Raw genomic sequence first — 27,916 nt, 5'->3', positions numbered from 1 at the left:
TCATCATCACAGTGTAACTTTTAGAGCTGAAGGATACAAAGAATGAATGGTTTGGAAAGGCAAGTAGAAGCATTAGCATGGGATTTATGTCTAAAATATCACTATTATCACCCATGCCATTGAAAAGAAAAAAATGAAAAAGAAGAAAAGCAATAAACGCAATCAGGTGCCTGCTGGAGAAGAGCCATGCACATTTTCATATTTCTGAAATTTCTTATTATACATAGAGACAATCCATGGAGGTGATGTCAGCCATTCATCTGTGTTCCTCAAAGTGGACTTCACTAGTTCTCACCCATTGAGACCCAGTGTGCCACCATGAGAGCAGTCTGCGTAGCCAAGGTCAGAGAGCAATGTGTGCAGCTAAGAGAAACTCTTATGTATGTTTAGTCTGTAGAGGAACTTCTAATGGGAAGGCAGCATATATAATTATATCACATGTTTGTTCTCGAGTTTCCCCCTGTTTCAGCACAAATAATTGAATTATGTGCTATAGCCACTGTTTTTGAAATGTTGACAAATCAAGCTTTTAATTTGTATACTGATAGCCAATATATAGCTCATGGTTTATAATTGCTTGAAATTGTTCCTTCTTTTAGATACTACTAATTCTCAAATTTTTCAACTATTTATGCAAATACAACTTAATTTAAGAGAAGGCACTGTTCCTCACTTTATAGGACATTTAAGGGCTCATATGAATTGCCCAGACCCCTTAATTTGTATACCAGGCAGATTATAGGCCACACACAGAAACAATTCGCCAAAACAATCTCATTCTTTACATCATCAAAATAGTAATCGCTTAAGACAACAATTTGGTATTTCTAGAGAATGTGCACATCAAATTGTAAAGGCTTGTCCTCAGTGTCCTCGATTTCATCCTGTACCACATAATGGTATTATCTTGAGGACTCGTACCTAAGCAATTATGGCAAGTGGATATTACTCATATTTCTTGGAAATCTAAAATATATGTATGCATGACTAGTGATACCTTTTTAGGCTTTCTAGTTGCAACTGATTTAACAGGAGAAGCAACTAAAGATGTAATTAGTCGTTGCCTACATTGTTTTTCTATGCTGGTTGTTCCAAATCAGATTAAGACAGATAATGGAACTGGCTATTGCAGACAAGCGTTTGAGATGTTTTGTTGACAATTTAATGTTACCCATATTACTGTGATTGCTTATAATCCTCAAGGACTAGGTATTGTGGAACAGGCCCATGGAACTTTAAAACAATATCTTCCTAAAGTAAAAAAAGGGGGAAATTATATTCCCATACACCACAAAATTATTCAAATCATACTATTTTTATTTTAAAATTTGAGTGGCAAGGAACTTGTCTGTCTATGGAACCCTATAACTAGGCATATTTATGCCTAGGTGAAATGGAAGGACCTGCTTACTGACCTACGATGTGATCCCGATCAGGCACTAATACTGGGAAGAGGACATGTCTGTGTTTTTTCTGAAGGATGCTGAAGGAGCATGCTAGCTTTCAGAGTGGTTGGTGAGATGTGCTGATGCTGGGACAAGAATGATGCTGATCGTGAGCTTGCAGAGTTCCCTGACAATGATGATAAAGTAGCTGTATTGGGCCTATGTCCCTAATCCACCACCCCTTTTATATCCAACAGTATGGGAAGGCCCAGAAGTTGTGGTAGTGATAAACAACATTAAGTTTATGGATATACCTGCTGGAGAAAATTTCACTATCAGTAGAGAAATAATTACCAAGCAACTGGTAACCCCATATACTTTACAAAGCACAACATTACTGGATGTCTAATAGTATCTCCTACTAAATTGCAGGGGAAAGATCTTGACTCATGCCAAGGTGGTTTAAATAGCATTCAAGTAACTTTACCCACTGGCCTAAAGGTTAAGGAATACCAGGCACCACAGCATTTTCTGCATTGTGGAATGAGGGAATACACAAATATCACAATTCCCTGGAAACAATGTGTGGGGGATAAGCCTGTGCTTTATCAGCCTCATGAGACTGACCTCAAGATTTTGGACTGGTCAGAATATAGGGGAGTATCTAGTATGACTAATTATGCTACTGGCTCTCCATCTCCACCTATCCTCCCCTCATCAGCTTTGTCTGCTGGACTCTGGTGGACTCACAAAGGTTATCAACAAGGATACATATGGAAGTTGGATGCTGCCTTAGATAATGTGAGTGCTTAGCCTGAAAGATCAAGTCCAGCTTGGATGAAAGGGCCTATTGCAGTGTGTGTTCACATGCCCTGTTGGTTTGATAACATGGGTTTACAGGTAATTGAAAAGTTAACAAGGGTATTGGCCAGGCCTAAATGTATGATTGGTTTAATTATAGCAGGTGTTGTAGCTTTGATTTCTTTAATAGTCACTGCTAATATAGCTGCTATTGTCCTATCCCAAAGTGTTCAAACAGTTCATTTTGTAAATGTTTCCATGGCTTTGCATACTCAGGAGTGTATAGATGATAAGACGCAACAGAAATTAGATGCCTTACTTGAGGTGGTTAATTTCTTGGGGGAAGAAATACAGTGGTTAAAAATACAAACTAAAGCCGGGTGTGGTGGCGCACGCCTTTAATCCCAACACTCGGGAGGCAGAGGCAGACAGATTTCTGAGTTTGAGGCCAGCCTGGTCTACAAAGTGAGTTCCAGGACAGCCAGGGCTACACAGAGAAACCCTGTCTCGAAAAAAATATATATATATACAAACTAGATTTAGATGTCATGCTAATTATCAATGCATTTGTGTAACACCAAAAAATTTTAACAATACTATATATAGTTGGGAGGGTGTGCAATACCATTTGCAAGGTGTTTGGAATCATGCAAATTTATCTTTGGACTTATTAAAATTACACTAAGAAATTATTAATTTAGAAAAGGCAGAACCTCTACATTTTGATGCAGCTCAAGCAGCTAGAGATCTACTAGGACAGCTGCAGGGCTGGTTTCCTTCTTGGCCTGCACTACTTCAACACATCATTGCTGTTGTTGTCACACTTGCTCCTCTGTTTACTGCTGCCATGTGTCCTTCAGTACACAATGTCACATTTTTTACATCTGAAGAGTCAGATACATGGCCTCCATCTACAAACATCCTCCTCTCCAGTTTGAATGAATATGACCACTGACGGGTAAGAGTGTTCTTCAGCTCCTTCAACCTAAGACAGAACGTACATCAATGCTATGTATGCTTCCACGATGGGTAAGAAGGGGCAATATAGACATCAACCTAAGACAGGTATATTCAGCTGGAGCATCTTTTATTAAATAAAATAAAAAAGGAGGAACTGTGGAGAGCCAGAGTACTGCCATGAGAACAGTGTGTGTAGCCAAGGCCAGAGAGTAGTGTGTGCAGACAATTGGAACTCTTATCTATGTTTAGTCTGTGGAGGAACTTAATCAAGAAGAGCTTTGTTTGGTGGAATGCCTATAAGCTGGAGCTGCAGAAATAAACTTTGAGTCTTGACCAGGATCAGGCTTGACTTCATTCCTTCTGTCTGTGTCTTTTCATCCCCACTCCCCCATTTGTGTTTCAGGTTGACTTGTACCTGCAGGCCAGGTCAGATCTAAGATGATTTGGAGTGACCTCATTCAGCAAATAATCTGCCTTTCTCTTATTGGACTTGGAATCTTAGGAAACATCCTTATATTTGTGAGACATGTGCATACATTTATCGTGAGTTCTGAGAAAAAAAAAAACCTATAGACTTTATCTTCACTTATCTGGTATATTCACATGTAATCATTATTTGTACTTCAGGGGTCAGATATATAGCCACAGAATTTCATTTCAAAAACATTCTGGGTGATATGAGCTGTAAAACTGTGGTTTGTTTGGGAAGGGTAGCCCAGGGCCTTTCCATCTGCACCTCTGTCTCCTCAGCATGTTCCAGGCTGTCACCATCAGTCCCAGAACCTCCTTGTGGAGAAAGTTCAGACCACAGACAGCATGACAAGTTCTTCTCTGTCTACACCTCCTTTGGATCTTTAAAGTTCTCATAAGCTCCAACTTGCTTCATCATATCACAGTGGGCAGCCATTTAAATAGATATAGAGCTGGTGTGTATTCTGGGTATTGCTATATGCTGCCATCTAGGTGTATAGCTAAGTGGCTTTTCCTCTCATGACACTTCATGATGTTGAGGCAGAAAACAGCCAACATTTCCCTCAGTGCAAGTCCTGGCACTGAGTTTAAAAGCAACACTCCCTCCCTCATCCCCTGCCCCCTGCCCCCTGCCCCCTGCCCCATACAGAACCAACACTCCCTCCAGCACAGTTCTCTCCTGTCCTTAGAAAAAGCAGAAAAGTAATGTCCTTGAGATTATTAGACCCCCCCCACACACACCCTTAAGCTATGGGAAAGAGACCAACAGTAGTTACAAATTACATATGAGTAAATAAGAACCTGTGGTCTACAGTGACAGTCTAGCGTGGTCCAACTTGTCTCATTACTGAAGTGCATTATAGTTGAATAAATCCAGTGATATGATTAATCTCATAAAAACAAAAAGACATTTATTTCACTAGAGACATAAATGTACTTGACATTTTTCAGTGGCCAGCCATTAAGAAAATAAAACATTTTCACAGCTTGATATGACATGACTACAGAGAATCTGTAGATGAGGTTATATTCCATCCTGACATATTAAACTCCTCTAAATATAGAAATAGATTCAGATGTTTACAATGACCATTTCTTTCTATTCCAATATGAAAAAGAGTAAGAGAATAAATGGTTTACTAGCCTCAGTTAATATAACTGTGATTGTGTGTAAAAGTCACAGTGAAAAATAAATGTATCCTGTTCAGATTTGGCTGCTCTAAAGCCAGCTAAGCATGATTATATGTTGACTATAAAAGGAATGAGATGTGTTACTAAATGCTTAAAAACTAGGGGCTGGAGAGATAGCTCCATGGTTAAAACCACTGCTGCTCTTCCACAGGACAGGAACCTGAGTCTCCTCACACACTGTAGGTTGCAACTCTCTGTAATTCCAGTGTCTGGAAATCCAATATCTCCTCTGCCCTCCTTGGGTCCACACACTACATGAAGGTAGAACATTCGTATACATAAAGTAAAAATAAATCTTTAAAAATAAAAAATAATGAACACACCACAGATCAAACACTTGCAAGACGTATCCATAGACAGCTACATACACTCCTGGATTTGTATGATGGGCTGAGGGAAGGCCTTTTTGTGGAAAGGAAATCTCTGCATGCTTAAGGCACTCCTCCTCCTACAAATGACACTGAAGTCCCAGACAATGGAGAGGACAATAACACAGACCTGGGCAGTCAATGCAGAGCATGTTCCCAGTGGTGAAGAAGGCTTGGGTGACTTTTATAGCAATGACTTCTGAGGCCCTCCTAACCTTTAACCTCTCCAGCAGGGAAGGATCCTTGTTGGTATGGGGTCTGTCACACAAGCCACTTGAGTGGTGTTAATGAGTGAGAAACTATGGAGGTGGGGACTGGACACAGGCAGATGTGGAGGATAAAAGGCACTAGGGTCCATTCAGTAATGCCTGGAGTCCAGGGGAACAAACCTTTGCTGCCACATTGGTGACCAAGTGACAATGTATGAGAGTGAAAAGGCAGGGAGCCAAGTGTAAGCACAGGCTGTGTACAGTTCAAAAGCTCTGGGGTTGCAAGAGACTGGCTCTTTATGATCTCTGACCCAGATACAAGCACTTGCAGCCAGAGCTGGGCTCCAGGGCTAAAGGGTGAATGTGTACTACAGTGGGTCCTCAGGCATGGACTTACCTCAGTCACACAGCCTGCTCTGGAGACTGAGATGCACACAGCTGGACTGGCTCCTGATTGAGAACATGGCTACTTTGGGATAGAAGTCCCTGAATCCCTCATTAGTGGCACAGTCTTGTCAGGAAAAATGTGCAACCCTATCACCCTGTCTGGGGCCCCAGGGGAAATGAGTGTCAGTTACATCATTGTCAAGAGGTGCCAGTGTCCTCTGTGGACACTGTGGACACTGGTGACTCTCTACAGAAAGCCTCTGTCTTTCAGTTTTTTTCAAAAAATTTCAGTTTTTTTATGGGCTCCACACATCTCCTGATCTTTCAGGGATTCTCATCTCACCAACAATCTTTTCTCTGTGGAAAGTTTTCAATGTTTTCTCCTCTTAGCTACTTCACATTCTTTAACGGGCCCCTGGGTGCCCTCTGGTCTAACATATCTGTGAACACATCTTATGGATTGCTCCACCCACATCAGGCTGCAGCGGCACTCACTCATTTCTTCTAAACTCTTTACTAAACCTACTAAAAACTAAGTCTCCACTTACATAACCACAATATAGCTGCAAAAGTCAGAAAATTAAGTATTAATTACCATGCTACTGTTCACTCAACAGAACATTCTCAGACCTCAACAACTATCCCAATGGTAGTATTATGGGGAACAGCTAGCTCCAATATGGATATCTCTCTGTGCTTCTCTGGGCATGTGCTGAGTTTCTAACAGGACAAACACCCCAAGACACATCTTGCTCCTTACCTAGCTTACCTAGTCTGCACTAGCCCTGGAACAAATCCAAAGAGCCTTGGTGCAACACATCAGACAATGGCATTCATAACTGTGATCTGCCACCAGATTTGGTCATAGAAACCTTTCTTAACTGTCAACCTCCTCCTTCACAACAACCCTGTGGCATGCCTTGGATTCTGTGCCATTTCCCATAGGGCATAATATAGCAGTTAAAAAAAAAAAAAAAAAAAACTCAGTATCAAGCAAGGGGCACATCATTTTGTAAAACATAGTTTGTCCTAAATTCACCTGGTAAGTTGGCTTCTTGTATAAATTCACTACCTCCACCAATAAATCAACCAATAATCTTCTCATAGCTACTGTTTTTGCAGGACAAGATTCGTCTTTTACATTCATTCCATTGGGCTTAGGGATCCCAGCTGCTGCTTACTGGACAAAGAAGGAAGCAATCACTTTGGAAGACCTTGAACCATCGTGTGCCTAAATAGATCAAGAGAAAGAACAGTACATTGTTTTTCTGTGCCTATAAAGCAGGTTCCCTTCTGATTCTTGGCTTTGAAGTGTAGTGAAAGGTAAGAGAGGACAGGAGACACAGAATCTGTCAGCTATTCCTAGCTTAACTGCACACACCCTTCTGTTAACTAAACTCGAGACTATTCCTTTGGGCTGGAGAGATGGCTCAGAGCACTGACTGCTCTTCCAGAGGTCCTGAGTTCAATTCCTAGCAACCACATGATGGCTCACAACCACCTGTAATGGGATCTGATGCCCTCTTCTGGTGTGTCTGAAGACAGCTACAGTATATTCATATAAATAAATAAATAAATCTTAAAGACTATTCCTTCAAGGATCATTTCTATAGTTTGTTACGTAAGTAGTTAAATTTTAATTAAGTCTGAAACAGCCTCTAAAACACAACTCTGTAGTAATTGTGGAGGGAGGGAGAGTTGTACTCCAAGGGGCTAAGATTCTGCAGGGGGACTTCCTTCTCCCACACACACTGAGAACTGAAAGTGAAGCCCAGCAGCAGTTTACTGAAAACAAGAACTCTACAAACCCAGAAGGTTCAAATACAGCCCTGCAGGGCTCACCTACTGCTGAAGTGAGCACACCTGACCACTCTTTGATATTCCTCCTTAGGGCATAACATTTCCCTCAGAAGCTCATTTGCTCAGTTTAGTTTGGTTTGGTTTGGTTTGGTTTGGTTTGGTTTGGTTTGGTTTGGTTTGGTTTGGTTTGGGAGACATATGACTTGCTGAGCCTGATCTCAAAAGGAATGTTCCACAGGTTGGAAAGATGGCTAAGCACCAGGCTTCCCAACTTAGGAGCCTGTGCCTTTGGGGGGCTGGGGTTGGGGGGAGGGGAGGTCTTTGCATGTGTTCCTTCTTTTCCTTTAGAAGAATAAGAATGATGCAAGAGCTTCTCTGGTTTCTATGAGGACACAAACCAAAAACATCTCGCTTCTCCAAGCTGCTGTTCTCACCTGTACCATGTCTGACAGGATGATCACTTTTCACAGAATCTTAACTGCATGTCCGTCTGTCTCTTAGAGAGGGACAAACTTGCTGACACCCTCTTCTGGGGTGTCTGAAAACAGCTACAGTGTACTTACATATAATAAATAAATAAATAAATCTTATCTTTATACACACATCAGTGCAGGTAACACCCTTCATCAAAGAAGTTTCTCTTTACAGCAAATGGGAAAAATCACAAAACAAAACAAAAACAATGCAGAGATGAACAGGTTATGGGAAGTTCAGCCCCAACCAACAGCATCACATAGATCCCAGCCTTGAGCATCAGGACCTGAGTAGAACCCAGAGCCCTTGCCTTGGTTTGTTGTTGCTTTTGTTGCTGTTGTTGTTGCTTTTGTTGCTGTTGTTGTTGCTGCTGCTTTGTTTTGTTTTTGTCGAGCATACATGTGCCTGTAATCCCAGTGCGGGGGAGGAAGAGACAGGTGGATCTAATCACTGCGACCTAGCCTGCTTGGAAAGCTCCAAGTCCCAGTGAAACCCTGTCTCTAGGAGAAAGGTGGACGGTTTCTAAGAAACGACACTAAAGTTGTCCTCTAGTCTCGTCTTGCATGCAAACATAAGTGCAGCCTCACATACAAAAACAAACACAGAAGCCGGGCAGTGGTGGCGCACACCTTTAATCCCAGCACTTGGGCAGAGTGAGTTCCAAGACAGCCAGGGCTACACAGAGAAACCCTGTCTTGGAAAAAAAAACAACAACACAGAAATGGGAGCAAATGCCTGTAATCCCAGCTCACAAGTTGCAGGCCAGAAAAGACCCTGTCTATAAATTAATAAATTATTTTAACTCCAAGTAGTGAAAATCTTTGCCACTACTAAAGGAAAAGAAGACCACTTACATATATTTTGAAGCAACTGAAACTTTAGAACGTGCAATTAGCTCTGCTCAGAACTTTTAAATGTACATTTAAAGTGAGAAGTAAAGTATAAGAAAAGGATTCTGCTAAGATAAAGGAAGAAAGGTCACGACTGCTCCACGAAGAAAATTACTTGTTGGAAGAGAGTAAAGGATAGGTTCTTCTTGGTACAAAACAAAACAGTAAGACTGAGCCCCGAGACCAAGACCATGGGAAGCTGCAGAGCTGAGGCAGGACTGTTGGAACCAAGGGGTCATGCCACAAAGCCGCAACGTAAAGGCTCTTCATGGAAAAAGAAAATAACTATTCTTTGTGACTCTTGAATTCACAAAAACAAGCACAAAGATATTAGTGCACCCTTAAGGAAGAGAATCCTAACTGAACACAGTTAGCACCTGTTCACCCCACTCCCCTCACCCCACCCCTGATGTTCAGCAGTGACTGATTTGCCAGGACCCTGTGAGACATCCCTCTGACCTGTCCCTTCCATTTTCAGTTTAAGCATGGGGTGATCAGCTACTAACTTCCTCATCTGACCCATGAATGTAACTCCCTGGTCACCTTTGGTACTTTCCTCTGAAATCTCTCCCTTAAAAACCTTGCTTTCCGATGTTAGAGAAAAGATTCTGTGTGGTTAAGAGCCTTCTTGCTTTTCCATAGGACCCGAGTGCAGTTCCCAGCACCCGTGTCATGTGACACAACTCTAGCTCCAGAAGATCCCACGCCCCTTTTTTCATTTTTTTATACCCCCGCATTTACACTCACAAAAATAAACAAATAAATGAATAAGTAAATATAAATAAATATTAAAAAGGAAGGGAGGGAGGGAGGGAGGGAGGGAGGGAGGGAGGGAGGAAACACGCAGGAAGGTCTGTGGCTCCAGCACTGGGAAGCCTGAAGCACGAGGGCTGTCACCAGTTTGAGTTCAGTACAGGCTACACCCCTGTCTCTACAACACAAAAAGCAATGCAAAACAACGTTTTGCTTTTAACTCATTTTCAAAGGAACATTTATGGTTTGGATTAGTCAGTAATTTCTATCCATTATCTCTATTCTATTCATTATCCATTTCCTATCACAAACAAAAACGTCTTAACTTGTAATATCCACCTCTTTCCTTCCAGAATCCTCCTTGTCTCCCTCCTCTGCCTGTTCCTCTCTTCACGCGCGCGTGCATGTGTGCCTGTGTGTGCTTATGTGTGCCCGTGCTTTCTCAAGCACCACGTTCCTTTGAAAATCAAATGCGGGATAGACAAGCCAGAAATCAAGGTCTCTCCGTGCCGACGGCCTGGGAAAAGACGCCAGGGATCAAGTCCTAATAAGAAGAAAACAGCGGATTCTGAGTACTGTCTACTCTAATCCAGCGACCACTTTTCCAGGAACTAGCTCCCCGGAGATCTGCGGCGAGTCACCGGGGTGGAAATCCGCACAGGTCACGGGCTCCAGGGGGCGCTGCGGGCAGCGAGGCATGGCCCACCTCTGTCTCGCCCGCCTAGCCACGCCCACCACCGTCTTCTGCACCGCCACATCCTCCGACCTCTACTCGGAGGGACCGCCCAGGATGCTCCTTCCGGATGTTCCCGTCCAGATCACGACTTTTCTGAATGCAGCGAAAGCACGCACATCCCAGTTCCTTTTGTTGTTGTTTTTTGTTGTTGGGGTTTTTCGCCCCTCACATTTTCTTCCTTTCTAGGTCATTCCTCTACGCACAAGCCATATGTCCACGACTGCTCCCAGTGAGCACTACCTTGTGGCCCGGCGCCTCTAAACTCTGACCGAGCCACGTGGCTCCTTCTGCATGCTCTGACGAGGTGGCCGAGTGGTTAAGGCGATGGACTGCTAATCCATTGTGCTCTGCACGCGTGGGTTCGAATCCCATCCTCGTCGGTCTGGGTCTTTTATTTAAGAATGAAGATCTATACGTAATTGTAAATTCAAGTCTAGTCAGAGATTTTACATTTAACTATGAACCCAATTCTCATTTGCTTCTATCAGCGTGGTTTCAGCATATTAAGTCTTACTATGCTCTGTTTGGCTTTTAACCATTGTGTTTCGCTTGGTGTCACCTGTGAGCGAAGTGTCTGGATGATTGTTTTAATGCACTTTCTCCTGGTGAATTCGTTCCTGACCACCGTAAGAAAAACTAAAAAATCGAGGTGAGAACAGAGAGAAGAGAAAGAAGGGCAAGGAAAGGAGACCCAGATGAAGCTGAAGTCCGTTCTTTCCCTCACTCTATTACTTTAGTTTCATTTTTGGCATTTTCATTAAGTCCCTCTTTTAGAAATCAACATGACTACGAGCACTGAAAAATGAAAGATCAGAGCGCGTACACACACGAGAACCATCATACCAGACTGGAATCATTACTGCTTAGATACTTTGTACATAATGAAACATAGGCTGTATTTTCACATGTATTTTGGAGGATCTACTAAGAGTGGCTAGCATCTTGCAAATTCCATTTTCTAATCATGCTTTCATTTACTATCAATTTACCAGTCTTTAGGATTACTAGCTCCCCTTCCTCCAAGCTGAGGAAACATCTTGTTAGAACAATGAAAAAGAATGTAAGAAGAGATGCTAAGGTGGGGGGAGGGGCTGCTGTGAAACACTGCCTAATGGCCACAGCGTGGATGCTCTGCAGCTGTGGTTACCCGCGCAAGATCAAAGCGCTTAAAAATACCAGCGCAGAGGGGGAAAGAGGCTACAGAGGCTGCAGCCCCAGCTGATGATTGAGTGCTGGGGAGAGTCACATTTTGTTGAATGGGAGGGGCCACTAGCGTATGACCCACAACCACGTGTATATAGGGAACAAATTAGATCAAAGATTAAAGAAATTTAAAAAAATGATTTTTTAAATCATGAAGATGAAAGGCACATGTATGGGGAGGGCGTTTCTGAGAAGATTTAGATGGGGTAGTGAGATCAAAATACATTGTATGCATGTTTGAAAATTTCAAAATATACATAGTTTGAGAAAACTGAAAAATTATTAAATAATCATAAACTTAAAAAATACACTGAAATGTATGCTAATATAAAATAGCCATGTAATTATCTCAGAACAGCGTCTACTTCTTTGCATTTATGAAATTCCTGTTTTACACAATAGGCTTATATTTAATTTTTAGAGATGTTGTTGTTGTTGATTGTTTCTTTGTTGTTTGGGACTGGAACTCTCTACATAGCCCCTGCAACCCTGGAACGCACTGTGGTAGACCAACTTGGCCTTGGGCTTGACTCTGCCTCCAGCTTAAAGGTGAGTGCAACCACACATGGCAGACTTTTCTTTTTAAGTTTTGGTTTTAAAACACCACACAGGCCAAACAGTTCACAAAGATGAAGCAATCTCAAGGCAAGCACCTGCATAACCTTCACAAAGGCATCTAGAGCCTCCTCCAAGCCAGCCACTAACCCAACTTAAACTTTCATCATTTCTTTGCAGTTTTTTTTTTTTTTTTCCCGGTTTGTTTCTTTTTTGTTTTTTGAGACAGGGTTTCACTCTGCTGCCCTGGAACTCTGTAGACCAGACTGACCTCAAGTCAGAGATTTGCCTGCCTCTGCCTCCCCAGTGCTGACATTAAAGGCGTGTGCACCACACCCACCTCTTTACATTTTCTTATCACCAATGTTTCACTCTTAACATTAATGCTTACCCATCTCCATAATTTATATAACTAAAACCTCACAGTTTAAAATATTTATTATCTTCCAATTTCTGAGGACCAGAATGCTAAAAAGAGGGTAAGCTAGCTGGACCCTTCCTGCCTCAGCTTCCCTCCCAAAGCTCATGTGACAGCAGCAGAAGTGTTAGCTGTGCTCTGGCTGGAGTGCAGCAGGATTGGCTTGGTCATAATCGCTGACCTGGTTTTTGACAGGATGTTAGGTATTCTAGATAGCTGTGGTCTGGAGGCCACCTCCACTGAAGGTCATTTGAGTTCTATGCAGGCAGCTTACAATGTAGTGACTTGTTTTATAAGAGCGAGCAAGCTGTAAGACACAGAAACAGGGACAAAGATCACTTTCACTCATGACCTAACTTAAGGAGTAACAGGCTGTAAGGGTCCATGATTTGCCAAAGAGTGATACCCCAGACTCAAATAGTTTGCAACAGCAAAAAGCAGAAATTCAGCAGAAATTCCTGCATGCAGGGGTCTCCTCATTTAAGAATGGAGACCCCCGGTGGACTCAAAGGCCCAGCTTTTACTGTCAGTTAGGGGAATTCCAGGGAGGGGTGTGTTCCCTTTTACCTTGACTGATCAGCTCTGTCTATAAGGGTCTGATTGGTTAGGGCTCTGGAGACTTCCCAGGATGGTTCCTTACTCATTCTGGCTACCTATCCTTGCTCCAGGCCAGATGATGTAGTATACTCGTATTGGCTGACCAAAGCTGTGGCTGGCTGGCCACAGGTTCCTGAATCCACGTTCTTGGTCCTGGGAAACAGAAACGTAGGCCTAGTCTTCCAAACTGCCTGTTTGCAGCCTCTCAGCCTGGCTCTGGCTATCATGTCCAGTGCATTTTATTCCTTGGAAGTGCTTAAGGATGTCTAATCCTAATTTGTGAGATTACACAAGGGGCTAGGGTCTCAACCTTCCTCATGTTGTGGGGTCTACTCAGATCCAACACAACTCAAACACCAGGGCAATGCAGAAAAGAAAAGTTTATTGTAATCAAGCCACTACCAATGGATCAGAGCCACAGAACTGACTTGGGAGCTGAACTGAGACACCTTCCACCCCACCCCCCTTCCAATTCCACTCCTGGAACGAGGATGTTACAGAATGTTGTGGTGAAAAATGACAAACATCTGTGCAAAGTTACAGTTACATTTTTTTCACCAATCAGGACTCAGGAATAGGGGACTTTCCTGGGAACATTCCTTTGTGCTTCACTTATCCTGTTGTCCCTGGTTGATTTATTCAACTTTGGCAGGGACAGACTTGCCTAGCGTTTATGTTTCAACTTTCCAACCAGGATTCAGTCGACCCCTATCTATAACGGAAGATTTATTCAAAATGGCTTCAGTTTGTTTTGCCTTACACTAATACTGTGAGACTGCTCCCCATGTTGTGGTGACCCTTAGCCATTAAATTATATTTACTGCTACTTTATAACTGTAATTTTGCTACTGTTATGAGTGGCAATGTTAATATCTGATATGTAGGCTATCTAATAGACTACCCCTACCAAAGGGTTGTTTGACTCCCAAAGGAGTTACAACCCACTGCTTGAAAACCAGCAGCAGAAGAGGAAACCAAGAGATGCCAGCTGAGAAGCAGTCTTCACACTTGAGAATTCTCCATTTCCTCAAGAGTTACAAAATGTATTATTTTGACTTCATAATATATGAGCTGGGGGGGAGGGGGAGAACTACAACCTTTTGTGACTACATATAATATCTCATATAGCCAAGCCTAGCCTCAAACATTAAGTAATGAAATGGAACCATGATTTCCTGGTTCTCATGTCTTCACCTCCCAAATGCTGGAATTACAAATGTGTGCCACCTCAGCTTGTGTCTGGATTGCAGTGGGTCAAACCTAGGGCTTTGTTTAAACTAGGGAAGCACTATACAACTGAAATACATCCTCAGGCCCTTGGAATATTGATGAAGAGATTTGTAACAAAACCTTTTCAATTTTACATAAGAGAAATATTTTCCAGAAACATTGTCATTTGTTTTCTAGTCTTATTTTTGATGTGTCAAACACTTCAAATGTGTGCATATCAATATTTCATTACTGTGTTTGTATGTCTTAAATGAAATATTATAGGGCAAATTAAATCACCTTGAAACTATAATTATCACCACCACACAAACTACCAGTCACCTCCTTCAACACTGGCAACTTGCCATGTCACAGGAGTTTAAGAAACAGAATGGCTTATTTCCTACATTGATTGGCACTGTTGCCCCTGTGTTGGTGCCTCAAGAGGACTGCTGGGTCAGCAAGAGAGGCTGTCTTAGTGGAATTAGAATGTGTGTCCCCACGTAGTTCTAATCCTACCAAAAACTATTTGTCCAAGTGTCTGATAAGGCTTCTTGTAAAAACAGCCTCTAGAAGGTACTGAATATTTAATTGAATACAGGTCCCCCAAAAAATCTTGGTTGTTGAATACAGTTGGGCATAACATGAACCTGGGGCTAACATGAAAAATTTGGAGCTACTTAAGTGGCTTGAAAAATCTTTCTCCCAGCCAGACAGGGTGGTACATGCCTCGAACCTGAGTACTCAGAGGAAAATCTCAAAGCTAGCATCAGCTACTTAACATGTTAGAAGCCAACATGGATTACATGAGAACATGTCTCAAAAACAAAACAAAAAAGCAACACGCACATACACAAAGATAAGATACTCTGTAACCATGTGGCCTTGGGCAATTAATTCACTGCTATTCGTATCCTTCATAAATCCTCTTCTGTACAAAGAGACTATTTGAGTTTCTAGTATCAAAGGATCTTTTCCAAATCAAATATGCTACTATGCTTGCTGTGGTTGAGACCAATGGTGGATTTCTTTCATGTTTTACTCTCATCGACAATGTCATTGTCAGGGTTTGAGTCTTTACATAATTACACCCGACGTTATCATCCTTTCACAGTAAAAGGAGTGACTCAGGTCTAGTCAGTGATGTGCTCCAAGCATCTCGTGTGGGTACAAGTGACACTCATCTCTGTTGCTTCTGCCCTGGACTCAGCACTTCATAGCTGGCTGCCACTGTGGAAGTAAAAGTGAGAGAATCAACACAATGAGTCGTGGGGAGTCCAAGAGATCCCCATGTACCACCTACCTTCTCACCGGGTGTCTTCAAGTCACAATTCTTGGTACTTCACTAACTTATCCAGATTCTATTGCCTTAGTTGGGGGTTATTATTGCTATGATAAAGCAAATTGTGGAGGAAAAGTTTTATTTGGCTTACACTCTCACATCATTGAAGGAACTCAGGAGAGAAAATCAAACAGGGCAGGATCCTGGAGGCAGGAGCTGTTGCAGAGGCCATGGACTGGCTTACTTCCTGTGGTTTGCTCAGCCTGCTTTCTTATAGACCCCAGGACCTCCAGCGGAGTGGTAGCCCCACCCACAAATGAGCTCAGTCCTCCCACATCAGTCACTGGTTAAGAAAATGTCCTACAGGCTTGCCTACAGCCCAGTCTTATGGAAGTATATTCTCATTGGAGGCTCCCTCCTCTCCGTTGACTCTAGCTTCTGCTAAGTTAACATAAAACTAGCTAGCACAAATACACAGTGCCAGACACCTCTAGAACCTAGAGAACTTAAGTGATCAAAATGTTCTAACTCCATTTCAAAATATGCCATCCACCAAATCCAACTCCCAAGGTATCTAACTTCTAATGGAAAGAGTGGGTAAGTTGAGCCAGTGAGCAAATGAACAAGGAAAGAACAGTATGCCAAATCCCAGATCTTGGGATAAAAACTGTGATATCAGTGGGGCGCATAGATGACAAGATGTCAAAGAAGACATTGTTCTTAAGATGAGTTTCTGTTGTCAGGACTCAGAAGTCCTTCCAGACAGAGTGAAGGCCCCAATTATAAAAGAGAATAACTATGTGTCCGCCCCACAGTGATCCCAAACACAGGAACCACTGTCCGTCCTTCCTCTCAAAGAGAAGAATCGGGCTTTTCTTCAAAGAAGATGCAGCAGCCATGCTGTAGGGTCCCTTCCAAGATCAGGTAATTAGTGTACTAATAAACTACTAGCGTATTTTGGTCACATTACTCATAAATAGAAAGGGGTTCCTTCCAAGAAGCTAATGAGAAAAGCAACAGGCAGAACCACATTAGAAACAGCTTTAACCGCAGTCATTTGAATCCATAAAGCAGGCTAAGAAGAGCCCTGATGCTTGTCTTTACAGGTTGTACATGGGTACATGCCTAAGTTGTCCACCTGAAAGAAAGGAGCCCTAAACTCACAGATAGACAGGTTGAGAGACTGACTCCACCTTTGGTTGAGTTTCCCCAAGATGTCATTTGAAGGTGTTAGGGTTATCCTGGGGATAGGGCCTTGAACTCAGAGTCATTGTTTGTTCAAGTCTTTTTTTAACCAAGGTTGTGCCTAACCTGGAAGTCTGACTAGAGTTTAGTATAGAAGTTGAAAACCCTAAATGACATATATTCCATCACCAAGTAAGTAAAGGACAAGAGACATTGGAGTCTGCTGGGAAGACTCTGACATATGCAGTTAGACTCTAGCTAATCCAAACTGTGTTATCCTAAATGGCCACAAGATGGAGACATATCTTTTCAACTAATCTTCAACTAAATGGAAAAATCTGACAACTCTTCCCTGGAGCCAACAGTTCCTTTTAGCTCTCCTTTTTGTGATACCCAGACACTGAGCTACAAGATTTGAGACTACACTGCTGGACTTAACCTAGAACATTGAGCAGTTATTTAGATTATTTAGAAATGTGCTTATTGACAAAAAGAGAAGCTGTTCATTACTGAGACTGGATCTATTCCACTTTAAAGGGGTAGGTTTGGCTCGGGGAGACAAATTGAAGTATAACTGATGAAAAAATGTGGTATCCAAGTATCCATTACATTCTTCAGCAATTACCATCCACTTCCTATAGTCGTTACTAATGGCTTACTGAATTAGGAGTCTAAAGACACTCAGTTGAGTTATATGAAATCCTAATAGCATCTGAAAATTCATTGAGCTTCCTGTTCAGTTTATGGATAGTACAGGCATATCCTTCTCAGGAATAGAGTACTATGTTTAATGGTCTAGGGGTAACAACTACCAACTAAAATTAAAGGACAAAAAAAAAAATTACTGTAATGCAAAGTAACTACCCTGTATACCAGTATTCAGATACCAACCTGGCTGTGGTCAAACGCCAAAAACATAAGTTAGCAGTAGACATGCAGCAGCTCTCTTTAAAAATTGTGCGTGGCTCTGAAAAGAGCCTTTGGATTTGGTGTCAGCCTGGAGCGCTCACTTGGAGCTGGTGTACTTGGTGACGGCCTTGGTGCCCTCCGACACCGCGTGCTTGGCCAGCTCCCCGGGCAGCAGCAGGCGCACGGCCGTCTGGATCTCCCGGGACGTGATGGTCGAGCGCTTGTTGTAATGCGCCAGGCGGGACGCCTCGCTCGCGATGCGCTCGAAGATGTCGTTCACGAACGAGTTCATGATGCCCATGGCCTTGGAGGAGATACCGGTGTCGGGGTGCACTTGCTTCAGCACCTTGTAGACGTACACCGAGTAGCTCTCCTTGCGGCTGCGCTTGCGCTTCTTGCCGTCCTTCTTCTGGGCCTTGGTGACGGCCTTCTTGGAGCCCTTCTTCGGGGCGGGAGCGGACTTCGCAGGCTCAGGCATAGTGAAGCAGGACCTCTACGTAGAGCTATACCACAGAAGCTGATCGGCTCTTCCCTTTTAAAGAGGCCTTATTCAAATAAAGCTTAGGAAAGCAAAATGATGATTGGGTGATTGGTTTGATGACGTCATATAGGCTTTGGCCCAATCAAAATACTTGTTGCTATAATCGCTTTCCATTGGTCTAGATGAAAAGAACGCAGCCAATCCCGAACGTTCCTTTTCGCGCCCAGAGAAAACTATAAGGACCAAGCTCTTGCTCTTTGGGAACGTACAGTTGTCACTAAGGCTGTTTAATCTTTACAATGTCTGGACGCGGCAAACAGGGCGGCAAGGCTCGCGCCAAGGCCAAGACCCGCTCCTCCCGGGCCGGCCTGCAGTTCCCCGTGGGCCGCGTGCACCGGCTGCTCCGCAAGGGCAACTACTCGGAGCGCGTGGGCGCCGGCGCCCCGGTCTACCTGGCGGCCGTGCTGGAGTACCTGACGGCCGAGATCCTGGAGCTGGCGGGCAACGCGGCCCGCGACAACAAGAAGACGCGCATCATCCCGCGCCACCTGCAGCTGGCCATCCGCAACGACGAGGAGCTCAACAAGCTGCTGGGCCGCGTGACCATCGCGCAGGGCGGCGTCCTGCCCAACATCCAGGCCGTGCTGCTGCCCAAGAAGACCGAGAGCCACCACAAGGCCAAGGGGAAATAAAACCCTTTATACAAAGCACTGTTGATCGCCAACAAAGGCTCTTTTCAGAGCCACCTAACCTTTCCTAACAAGGGCTTAGCACTTAGCTTTCTGGAAAGGAATTGAACAGACTCACGGGCATAGCGCCGTAGGTTTCCTTTTTAGCAAGTTAGGCTAAATTCCAGTTTGTCATTAGTAACTTGTTTTTGCACTGAATGGAATGGAATGGAATTAGAATGAAAACATTTTGTGGCCGTCTATAGTTAATGAGCCAGCGTCTATATTCATAAAGTCAGTGCACAAGGAAAACTAGGCCACCACATCTTTGGCACTGGTTTGGGCGGGCTGTCCCTAGAGACTCAATATTAAGTCACTAAGTAGGATTAGGCCTTAGGTTTCTTAAAGGAGAGGGTTTGTATAGTGTGCATCTCAGCAAGTAGAGTCACTTTTCCCTTGTGTCCTGTAGAGCCATCCTCTACCTCCCGTGTAGTTTTAACATTGTAAACCTCAGGTAAATACACTGTAAAATCTGGTTTCTTTGAGACTTCTAACTGGAGTTCCTCCAGCATTTATAATCTTTTGTTACCTTAAATACATAATTTTGTTTAGTTTTCCTGTGCTAGAATTATTTCTGGACCTGTGTGACTTAAATATTGAACCATGTGTTTAATCCTAACAAGCCTTTAATCCTAGCATTGGGGAGACAGAGCCAAGTGGATCTCGAAGTTCGAGACCAGCCTGTTCTACAAAGCTACTATCACATTAGATACATTAAGGCGACTGTCACAAGATAAATGAGAACAGAAATAACAGCAGTTTAAATGGTTCACGTACTAAAACACTGTAGAGGTTTTTTGTTTTTTTGGGTTTTTTTTTTAGCTGTGTGATTCCATTAGTGATTTTTCTCACTATCTTATTGATTCATTAAAAGATATTCCAAGTATCCGCAAATAAAGGGAGAATGACGAGATCTGCTTCTTTTCCACTTACATCCTATACAGTCTTTTTCTTGTTTAAGAATGTGCCACATTAAAAGGTGGAAGAAACTTGTTCTTATATAAAATGAATGAGCCGCTAGGCTCCTGGGCTGCTGAGCGCCCCTCCCCCGCCCGCAGGCACTTCCGCCTGACGTTTCTGTTTTCACTCCGGTCCGCAAGTTCCCTATAAGAGGGACCGGCCTTCTCCACAAAGCCATCTGCTTCGTCTTAGAGCAGTACAATCTTGTCTTCATCATGTCTGGTCGTGGCAAAGGAGGAAAAGGCCTGGGCAAAGGCGGCGCCAAGCGCCACCGCAAAGTGCTTCGGGACAACATCCAGGGCATCACCAAGCCCGCCATCCGCCGCCTGGCCCGGCGCGGAGGAGTGAAGCGCATCTCCGGCCTCATCTACGAGGAGACCCGCGGTGTGCTGAAGGTGTTCCTGGAGAACGTGATCCGCGACGCCGTCACCTACACGGAGCACGCCAAGCGCAAGACCGTCACCGCCATGGACGTGGTCTACGCGCTCAAGCGCCAGGGCCGTACTCTGTACGGGTTCGGCGGTTAAGCTGCTCAGTTTCTTCCAATGCTACTTAAAGGCCCTTTTTAGGGCCACCACAAAATCAAAAGAGCTAAGTTGCTTTTCAGTGTTCTTTTTGTCCTGGAACTCTGTAGACCAGGCTGGCCTTGAACTCAGAAGCCTGTCTGCCTTTGCTTCCCGAGTGTTGGGATTAAAGGCGTGCGCCACAAGACCTGGCCAGTGTTAAGCTTTTGTAGAACTATTTACTGCAGACTTAGGGGAATCCCAATAGAGCCTTCTGCTTGGGACAGAAGGTTAATTTTCTCGGGGGATGAAAATAGTGTATGAACTCAAACTAGATGTTTGGTTTGGCTGGATTGGGCTGTATGGAGGTTCTGTTTACATTAAAAGTATTCTATGCTAACCAATGGAAAACAGCTGGTTTTTTACCCTTATCTTGAAAATTGCATCCTCGTTCAGTCCATAATTGGGATTACAAAGGCAAAACCACTGGGTGGTTTTGCACGCATTTAGTTCCAGTAGGCAGACACAAGGCTGGGCTGGTCTATACAGAGAACTACACTGAGAAACTCCTGTCTTGAGAAAGAGTAGTTGGGGTTACAGGGTATTTGGTCACTACCATAGACTACTATGATTATTAATCTCTCAAGCTAGTAATGGTAGTAGTTTTAGAATGGAGAATTTGGAACAATTGGCAAACACTGAGCCAGTTGAAATTGCTTGCTTGTTTGTTTGCTTTCCCAGTCCTTCAGGGTTGTGAGGAGCTTACCTGAGACATGTGTATCCTTTATATTTATTTGTTAAAAAACACGTTATCGTTGCCTACCCCATTTTTCCTGTTCAAGCCCATTTCACTGACCACTCCTTTAGTTGCTTATTTCAGAAGAATTTGAATCCTGCCCTAATGTTTTGAAGTCACCTCTGCTCTTTAAATGTCAAATAATACAGTCTTTGTTTTTGTTTTGTTTACCCTGGCTGTGCTGGAAGGCCTCCTAAAGGATTAAAGGTGTATGCCAACACACCTGGCTTGTGTGGCTTTTAACAACAAAGACAATGTGGCATGTGACTAAAAAAAGCAAATGCTTAATTGTGCTTTATTTTCGTTAGTTTTCACTTAAGTGCTAGATTCAATCAACTGATTAATATTATGTTCAAAACAATTTAGTTACATAATCTGAATCTCATTGGAGAACTCTAAATTTAAGAGCTCAAAAACAGATCACACTGGGCTTGCACCTTTAATCCCAGTATTTAAGAAGTAGAGACGAGCGGACATCTGTAACTCCAAGGTCAGTCAGTATAGAAGTCTGAGACTTTGTCCCAAACAATACAAAACAAATTAATCAAAATACAAATCAAGAAACTTGATATACTATAAGTATAATATAGACACTTTGTCTCAATTGAAAAAAGTGCAAGGTCTACTTAAACGGTTTACATACTGAAAACATTCTTTATATAGTGGATCATTATGGAACATTAAAATTACTGTCTCCAGGCAGTGTTTGCGCACGCCTTGGTGCACGCCTTTAATCCCAGCACTTGGGAGGCAGAGGCAGGCAGATTTTTGAGTTCGAGGCCAGCCTGGTTTACAGAGTGAGTTCCAGGACAGGCAGGGCTGCACAGAGAAACCCTGTCTCAGGAAAAAAAAACAAAAAACAAAAAACCTGTCATTTCTTTTCTTGCCTTGTTAAAAATGTGCCTGCTAAGTAACTGGAAACTATATGAGCAGTGAATTTAGAGTAACAAACTAGATTTGTGCTTTTAGATGCAAATATAGGAATAATTAATTCATAGAAAATCCTGGGAGAATGAACAAATTTAATTTTTCCCTACTTAACATTCATAAAACAGAGATAAATGTCTCTGTTCTATTCATATCTCACATTGAGACAGGACAGAGAAATAAAAAAGTATAGGGACATGGGAGTGTCAAAAGATCTCACTCTGAATTGAAACCTTCCCCAGATGAGAATTTCAACCTAGCAAATTTTGCTAAAGACCTTTCTCCCATTTCAGCTACAAAATTTGCAGTTTTCTACGAAATCTCCTAGAAACTTCATTTACAGTTTGTTCTTTGTTTGTTTTTTTTAAAAAGGGCAGCAGTGGGGCCCAGGGGATGCGAGTGTCCTAACCTATAACCCTGAGTCCAGCCATGGAGTATACTACTTCATCAGATTGTAATCCCAGTTGAGACTCCGCCAGACCCACCCTATAATCTCATCAACTAAGACAAAAGTAACAGAGACAGAGTTCCCTTAGGACCCTGTAGAGCAACAAGATTCCAAACAGCTTCAAAAATTCTATAGACTTTCACCATTAGGGCACTTTTTCCTCAGGAGGGGACTGAAACACTGTCTTAAATGTCACCTGAGGAAACTGCAGCAAAGCAACAACTGTCCTAGGACATAAAGTCCTCAGTACAAAATCAAATTCTTTATTGGTGGTGGTGGTTTGGGGGTTCTGATTTTTGATTTTCAGAGACAGGGTTTCTCTGTATAGCCCTGGCTGTCCTGGAACTCACTCTATGGACCAGGCTGGCCTAAAGACCCACCTACCTCTCTCTCCCAAGTGCTGGGATTAAAGGAATATGCCACCACCACCCAAAATTAATTCTTTTAAGGGGCATTAATGTAGCAAATTAAACTTTTAATAATTCAAATATAAGCATACAATTAAAATCTTGTTTTATCCAAAGTTAAGTGAAACTAATATATGTGACTGAGGATGGAGGAAATGCGAGACAGGTAAAAGGAAAAGAAGGGAATCTATCCTGGAACCTTGTACTGGAATCTTGTCCTGACCTTCATAATTTTAACCAAATTATTTAAGCTTTGTGCATTAATTTTGCTGTTTATGAGCACTGATCTTACTTCTGATTCATAACAGCTGTTAATTCTGTTCTCTCCATAGGAACAAAGTGAGATCCACATGAAAGGAGAGTAATGGCCATTGCAATGAAAGCTAAGGCCTTACTCCCACCAGGTTTTCTATTAAATCAGTGAATTTTAAGAATTTCAGAGAAAAAAAATTATCTTTGTAATGTCAAAATGATATATTTTTGAAAACTGGCTTACTAATCTAGAGTTAAGAACATCAGCATCCTACTGAGAGTTTGGGAGTTGAAAAAGCTTAATCCAAGACTAATAAAATAAACCTGAAGGTTGAATCTATCATCATTCAAAAACAGGGGGTGGGGGGAGCCCTATTTATCAGATATAGCTGAGGCAGGGGGCCAGGATTGTTACATAATGAGTCCCAAATCAGCCAGGGCTCCATAGCTAGAGCCTGTCTCAAAAACAAACAAAACCCTGGATAGTAGAGACCTACAGTACTAACTGAAGAAACATGCAAGCATTATTTCTCTTAAGCGTCTCATGAAGTTGAAATAGGCAGCATACTGCACTAGTGGTTTCCTCCCATCAGCTACCTGATATCTGCCTAAGGGTTATAAACACTGCCGTTGTTAAGAGTGAATGGGACAGAGCAGAGAAAATTGGACTTGGGAAACTCTAGAAAGCTCACTTTACACCATCCCTCCATTTACTTGTGATAGATACCTTCTCCAATTAATTACCTCCACCCTTGCTCTTTGCTTTGAAAATAGTTTTCTTTATATCCCTCTAGATTGCTTCCAGCATTAAAAAAAATAAAATAAAATAGTAAATACTACCTCAGATTTGTGTAAAGATTAAATGGGCTGGGCAGTGGTGGTGCACGCATTTAATCCCAACACTTGGGAGGCAGAGGCATATGGATTTCTGAGTTCGAGGCCAGCCTGGTCCAGGGCTACACAGAGAAACCCTGTCTCGAAAAAAAAAAAATTAAATGGGTTCATATGCTTGGCATGTTGATAAGCACTCAAGAAGTGATTACAGTCATTTTATATGTTTTCAGAATATTAACCTAACAGGCAAATTTCTAATAAAGACTTGGATGGATAGAAAACTTGTTCTGCTTGATAAAATATTCCAGTCTGACCTTGCTCACCTGTAAGATCACCTCCAGGAGAAAGCAATCCATCCTGTATTCTCAATATCTGTATCCTTAAAGCTTAGACAGGGAAGAGGCAAAAATGTTTCCCTTTAAATAAATTGTCCCCCATGGGTCCCCTCTGCCTCCACACCACACCCCAGGGTTTCACTGTGCAGCCCTGACTGTTCAAACTCACTCGGTAGACTAGACCGGCCTCAAACAGGCATCCACCTGGCTTTGCCTTCAGAGTGCTGGGTTCAAATAAAGGCAGGCACAACTACAGCAAGGTTTAAATCGTTGGTTTTGTCTGGTTTGGCTTAACTAGCCTCCATTTAACTTTTTTTAACAGGAGACCGGATCTTGTAAGCTAACCTAGCCAGAATTTCTAACACAGAACACGATTTTAAGATCCTAATCTTACTTCTACTTACCAGAACACAAGCATTATAGATGCGCTCCACCTCATCCAAACTTACGCAGCAATGGGGACTAAGCTGAGCTTCAGGTATGCCAAACACTCTCCCAGCTGAATTTACACCCTCAGCCCTGACCTGATTTTGAACAAATTACGCCAGAATACAATATAACTTTAAGTCAAAAGGTCATTGTGGCTTACACAAAACTGGGAGACCCTGACCGAGACAAGCAACTCTGTAGTGCATTCAACACTACATACACCTGCCACAGGAATCAAGAGCCGTACTCGAAGGTGAATTCATGTTTGCAGCTCTAATACTGGTGGTTTAGTGGCTCTTAAAAGAGCCTTTGGTGCTAGACGTCAACCCTATTGAGAAGTTTACTTGGCGCTAGTATACTTGGTGACAGCCTTGGTGCCCTCCGACACGGCGTGCTTGGCCAGCTCCCCGGGCAGCAGCAGGCGCACGGCCGTCTGGATCTCCCGGGACGTGATGGTCGAGCGCTTGTTGTAATGCGCCAGGCGGGACGCCTCGCTCGCGATGCGCTCGAAGATGTCGTTCACGAACGAGTTCATGATGCCCATGGCCTTGGAGGAGATGCCGGTGTCGGGGTGCACTTGCTTCAGCACCTTGTACACGTACACCGAGTAGCTCTCCTTGCGGCTGCGCTTGCGCTTCTTGCCGTCCTTCTTCTGGGCCTTGGTGACGGCCTTCTTGGAGCCCTTCTTCGGGGCGGGAGCGGACTTCGCAGGCTCAGGCATGGCGTAGAAATGAATAGAAAACAAAGCTGAACACCCAACAGGACAAGCAGATAGGAACACCACGGGTACTCTTTATCTAGAACTTCGTATGCAAATAAAGTGAAATGCCCTTGTCTGGGTAGTGGTCACTCAGAGAAAAGGCTGAGCCTGCTTTTACCCAATGAGAATACACAACTCCCAAAACCTCGTTTCCATTGGTTAAGTTGAACTCACAATGCTAACCAATGACGGGCCTCCTTTTTCGCGCCCTGGCTTGACTATAAAAATCTACAGAGTTTCCCTTTGTTTCTGCTGTTTAGCTAACGCTTACCAGGGAAGTTTTAAGTTGTACAATATGTCTGGACGCGGTAAGCAGGGCGGCAAGGCTCGCGCCAAGGCCAAGACCCGCTCCTCCCGGGCCGGCCTGCAGTTCCCCGTGGGCCGCGTGCACCGGCTGCTCCGCAAGGGCAACTACTCGGAGCGCGTGGGCGCCGGCGCCCCGGTGTACCTGGCGGCCGTGCTGGAGTACCTGACGGCCGAGATCCTGGAGCTGGCGGGCAACGCGGCCCGCGACAACAAGAAGACGCGCATCATCCCGCGCCACCTGCAGCTGGCCATCCGCAACGACGAGGAGCTCAACAAGCTGCTGGGCCGCGTGACCATCGCGCAGGGCGGCGTCCTGCCCAACATCCAGGCCGTGCTGCTGCCCAAGAAGACCGAGAGCCACCACAAGGCCAAGTGAAGCAGGTTTCAATATCTCCCAAAGGCTCTTTTCAGAGCCACACACAAAGTCCAGAAAGAAGCTGGTACATGTAAATCTAAGATCTCCTTTGTGAAGTGATAGTACTAATTCCAACCACGTGGTGAGTAAGCTGCAGTCCAGTGTAAATGTGTTCTCTCCGCGTGGGACTTAAGCATTCAAGTTTAACCCTTCTAGGAATATTTGGATCTTGAAACTGCTTTCTTGGTCTTTTTTTCATCAAGTATTTTTTGTTTTTTCAGACAATCTCATTAAAACCCACTGTAGGACAAGCCAGTCTGCCTCTGCCTTGGATATTGGGACTTTGACCTTCCCAAGCTGGCATAATCTATCATAGACACCAGGTCTGGTTAACCTTCAACAGATGAGGTTTTACTTTTTTTTTCCACTTTGCAGCAGAACATGTTAGAAGACTTTACAGGTCTTAATGCTGCTTAACTGGTGTGTGTGCATGCCCACCTGCTAGCCAGAAGTAAACGATCAATTTTAAGTTACTTTTTTTTTCTTCTAAATCCCCATAATGTTTTCACAAATCTTACTGCTCAAAGGAGCAGAAACTCGGGGGGGGGAGGGGGGGTAAGAGCCTGCCTGGTAACGAAGGGGATAAAGTCCTCAACTTGACCCAAGAATAAAATTTAACAAAACAGTGTAAAGAATATGTGTGCTCTGCAGTTCATTTCTAAAAATAGAGCCTAATTAATTGTGTTGAAATAATGATTCCAAGTTCAGTATTATTGATCTGAGAGGCTACAAAATTGTAAGCAGTTGGTGTGACCTAGTGTGTCACTACTGAGAACTTCAGTAACGCCAGCCACTTGCAAAGAGAGAAGCTGGAAAAGGAGTTCCAACAGCAGCCCATGAAACAGGAAATTCTGTACATTTATGGACTTGTGGAAATCGGACTCTGAGTTTAGAGAAGAGTTTCTGAGAATAGCATGTCGGTGACTGGCAATATCAGAATATAAGAGAGTGATTTAGTCAGTTAGTCCCACCAGACCTGAAAGGACCAGTCCTGTGTGTGTGTGTGTGAGAGAGAGAGAGAGAGAGAGAGAGAGAGAGAGAGAGAGAGTGTAAACTGTATGACTAACTTGTTTAGTAGTTTTGGAAAGACACTGGATAGGACATAAGGTCTAGTTGATCCTCCTTCCACAGGGCCATGTCTGTGTTCAAATGCTCAGTGAGCACGATATGATAGAACAAAGTATGCGCTTAGGTTAGATGGTAAAGTATGGAAATACATCTAAGAGATAACTGTTAGCTAATAGGCTTTAGGTCTCAAAAAAAGTCACTATGAATGTGGCTGTCACTTGCCCCAAGATGGATCTTGTTAGTATTTAACCATTTTTTTTAATTGTCCTAAAAACTTACCTACCAGGAATGAGGCCCTGGGTGCAATCCCCAGTATTGAAGTAAAAAGAGAAAAATCTATGATGCTGGTTTTCTTTTTAATATAAAAAGAACCTAAGGCATTTATCTATATGACTCAATATCCTAAAAGCTAAAACCTAGACATTCTTTTTCGAAGATAACATTTTTTTAACCTCACAATAGAAAAAAAAAAAAAAAGTCTTTT

At 43.1% G+C, this 27,916-nt stretch overlaps 5 protein-coding genes, 1 non-coding gene and 1 pseudogene across 6 annotated transcripts; 5 read left to right on the top strand and 2 right to left on the bottom strand.

Moving 5' to 3' along the window:
* On the top strand, positions 3,579–4,323 carry Vmn1r-ps92 (vomeronasal 1 receptor, pseudogene 92; annotated as a pseudogene).
* On the top strand, positions 10,724–10,805 carry n-TSgct5. The gene has a single exon. It is a non-coding gene; the product is annotated as a tRNA-Ser (tRNA).
* A 7,027-nt stretch (positions 10,806–17,832) lies between these two features.
* Positions 17,833–18,293, bottom strand: H2bc11 (H2B clustered histone 11). Its single transcript, NM_178198.3, has one exon. It carries the CDS (start codon positions 18,259–18,261, stop codon positions 17,881–17,883), a length of 381 nt encoding a protein of 126 aa, NP_835505.1. The 5' UTR covers positions 18,262–18,293; the 3' UTR covers positions 17,833–17,880.
* A 248-nt stretch (positions 18,294–18,541) lies between these two features.
* Positions 18,542–19,013, top strand: H2ac11 (H2A clustered histone 11). Its single transcript, NM_178186.3, has one exon. The coding sequence runs from the start codon at positions 18,564–18,566 to the stop codon at positions 18,954–18,956; it is 393 nt and encodes a 130-aa protein (NP_835493.1). The 5' UTR covers positions 18,542–18,563; the 3' UTR covers positions 18,957–19,013.
* Positions 19,014–20,128: 1,115 nt separating this feature from the next.
* H4c9 (H4 clustered histone 9) lies at positions 20,129–20,531 on the top strand. Its single transcript, NM_175656.3, has one exon. It carries the CDS (start codon positions 20,168–20,170, stop codon positions 20,477–20,479), a length of 312 nt encoding a protein of 103 aa, NP_783587.1. The 5' UTR covers positions 20,129–20,167; the 3' UTR covers positions 20,480–20,531.
* Positions 20,532–25,170: 4,639 nt separating this feature from the next.
* Positions 25,171–25,670, bottom strand: H2bc12 (H2B clustered histone 12). Its single transcript, NM_175665.2, has one exon. The coding sequence runs from the start codon at positions 25,602–25,604 to the stop codon at positions 25,224–25,226; it is 381 nt and encodes a 126-aa protein (NP_783596.1). The 5' UTR covers positions 25,605–25,670; the 3' UTR covers positions 25,171–25,223.
* Positions 25,671–25,847: 177 nt separating this feature from the next.
* H2ac12 (H2A clustered histone 12) lies at positions 25,848–26,369 on the top strand. Its single transcript, NM_175659.2, has one exon. The coding sequence runs from the start codon at positions 25,939–25,941 to the stop codon at positions 26,323–26,325; it is 387 nt and encodes a 128-aa protein (NP_783590.1). The 5' UTR covers positions 25,848–25,938; the 3' UTR covers positions 26,326–26,369.
* Positions 26,370–27,916: the final 1,547 nt, after the last annotated feature.

This window comes from Mus musculus, chromosome 13 (assembly GCF_000001635.26).
Source record: "Mus musculus strain C57BL/6J chromosome 13, GRCm38.p6 C57BL/6J".
In the NCBI taxonomy this organism is placed as follows: Eukaryota; Metazoa; Chordata; class Mammalia; order Rodentia; family Muridae; genus Mus; species Mus musculus.
The sequence above is the reverse complement of the archived record's forward strand: the minus strand, read 5'-3'. Positions and strand labels throughout refer to the sequence as shown.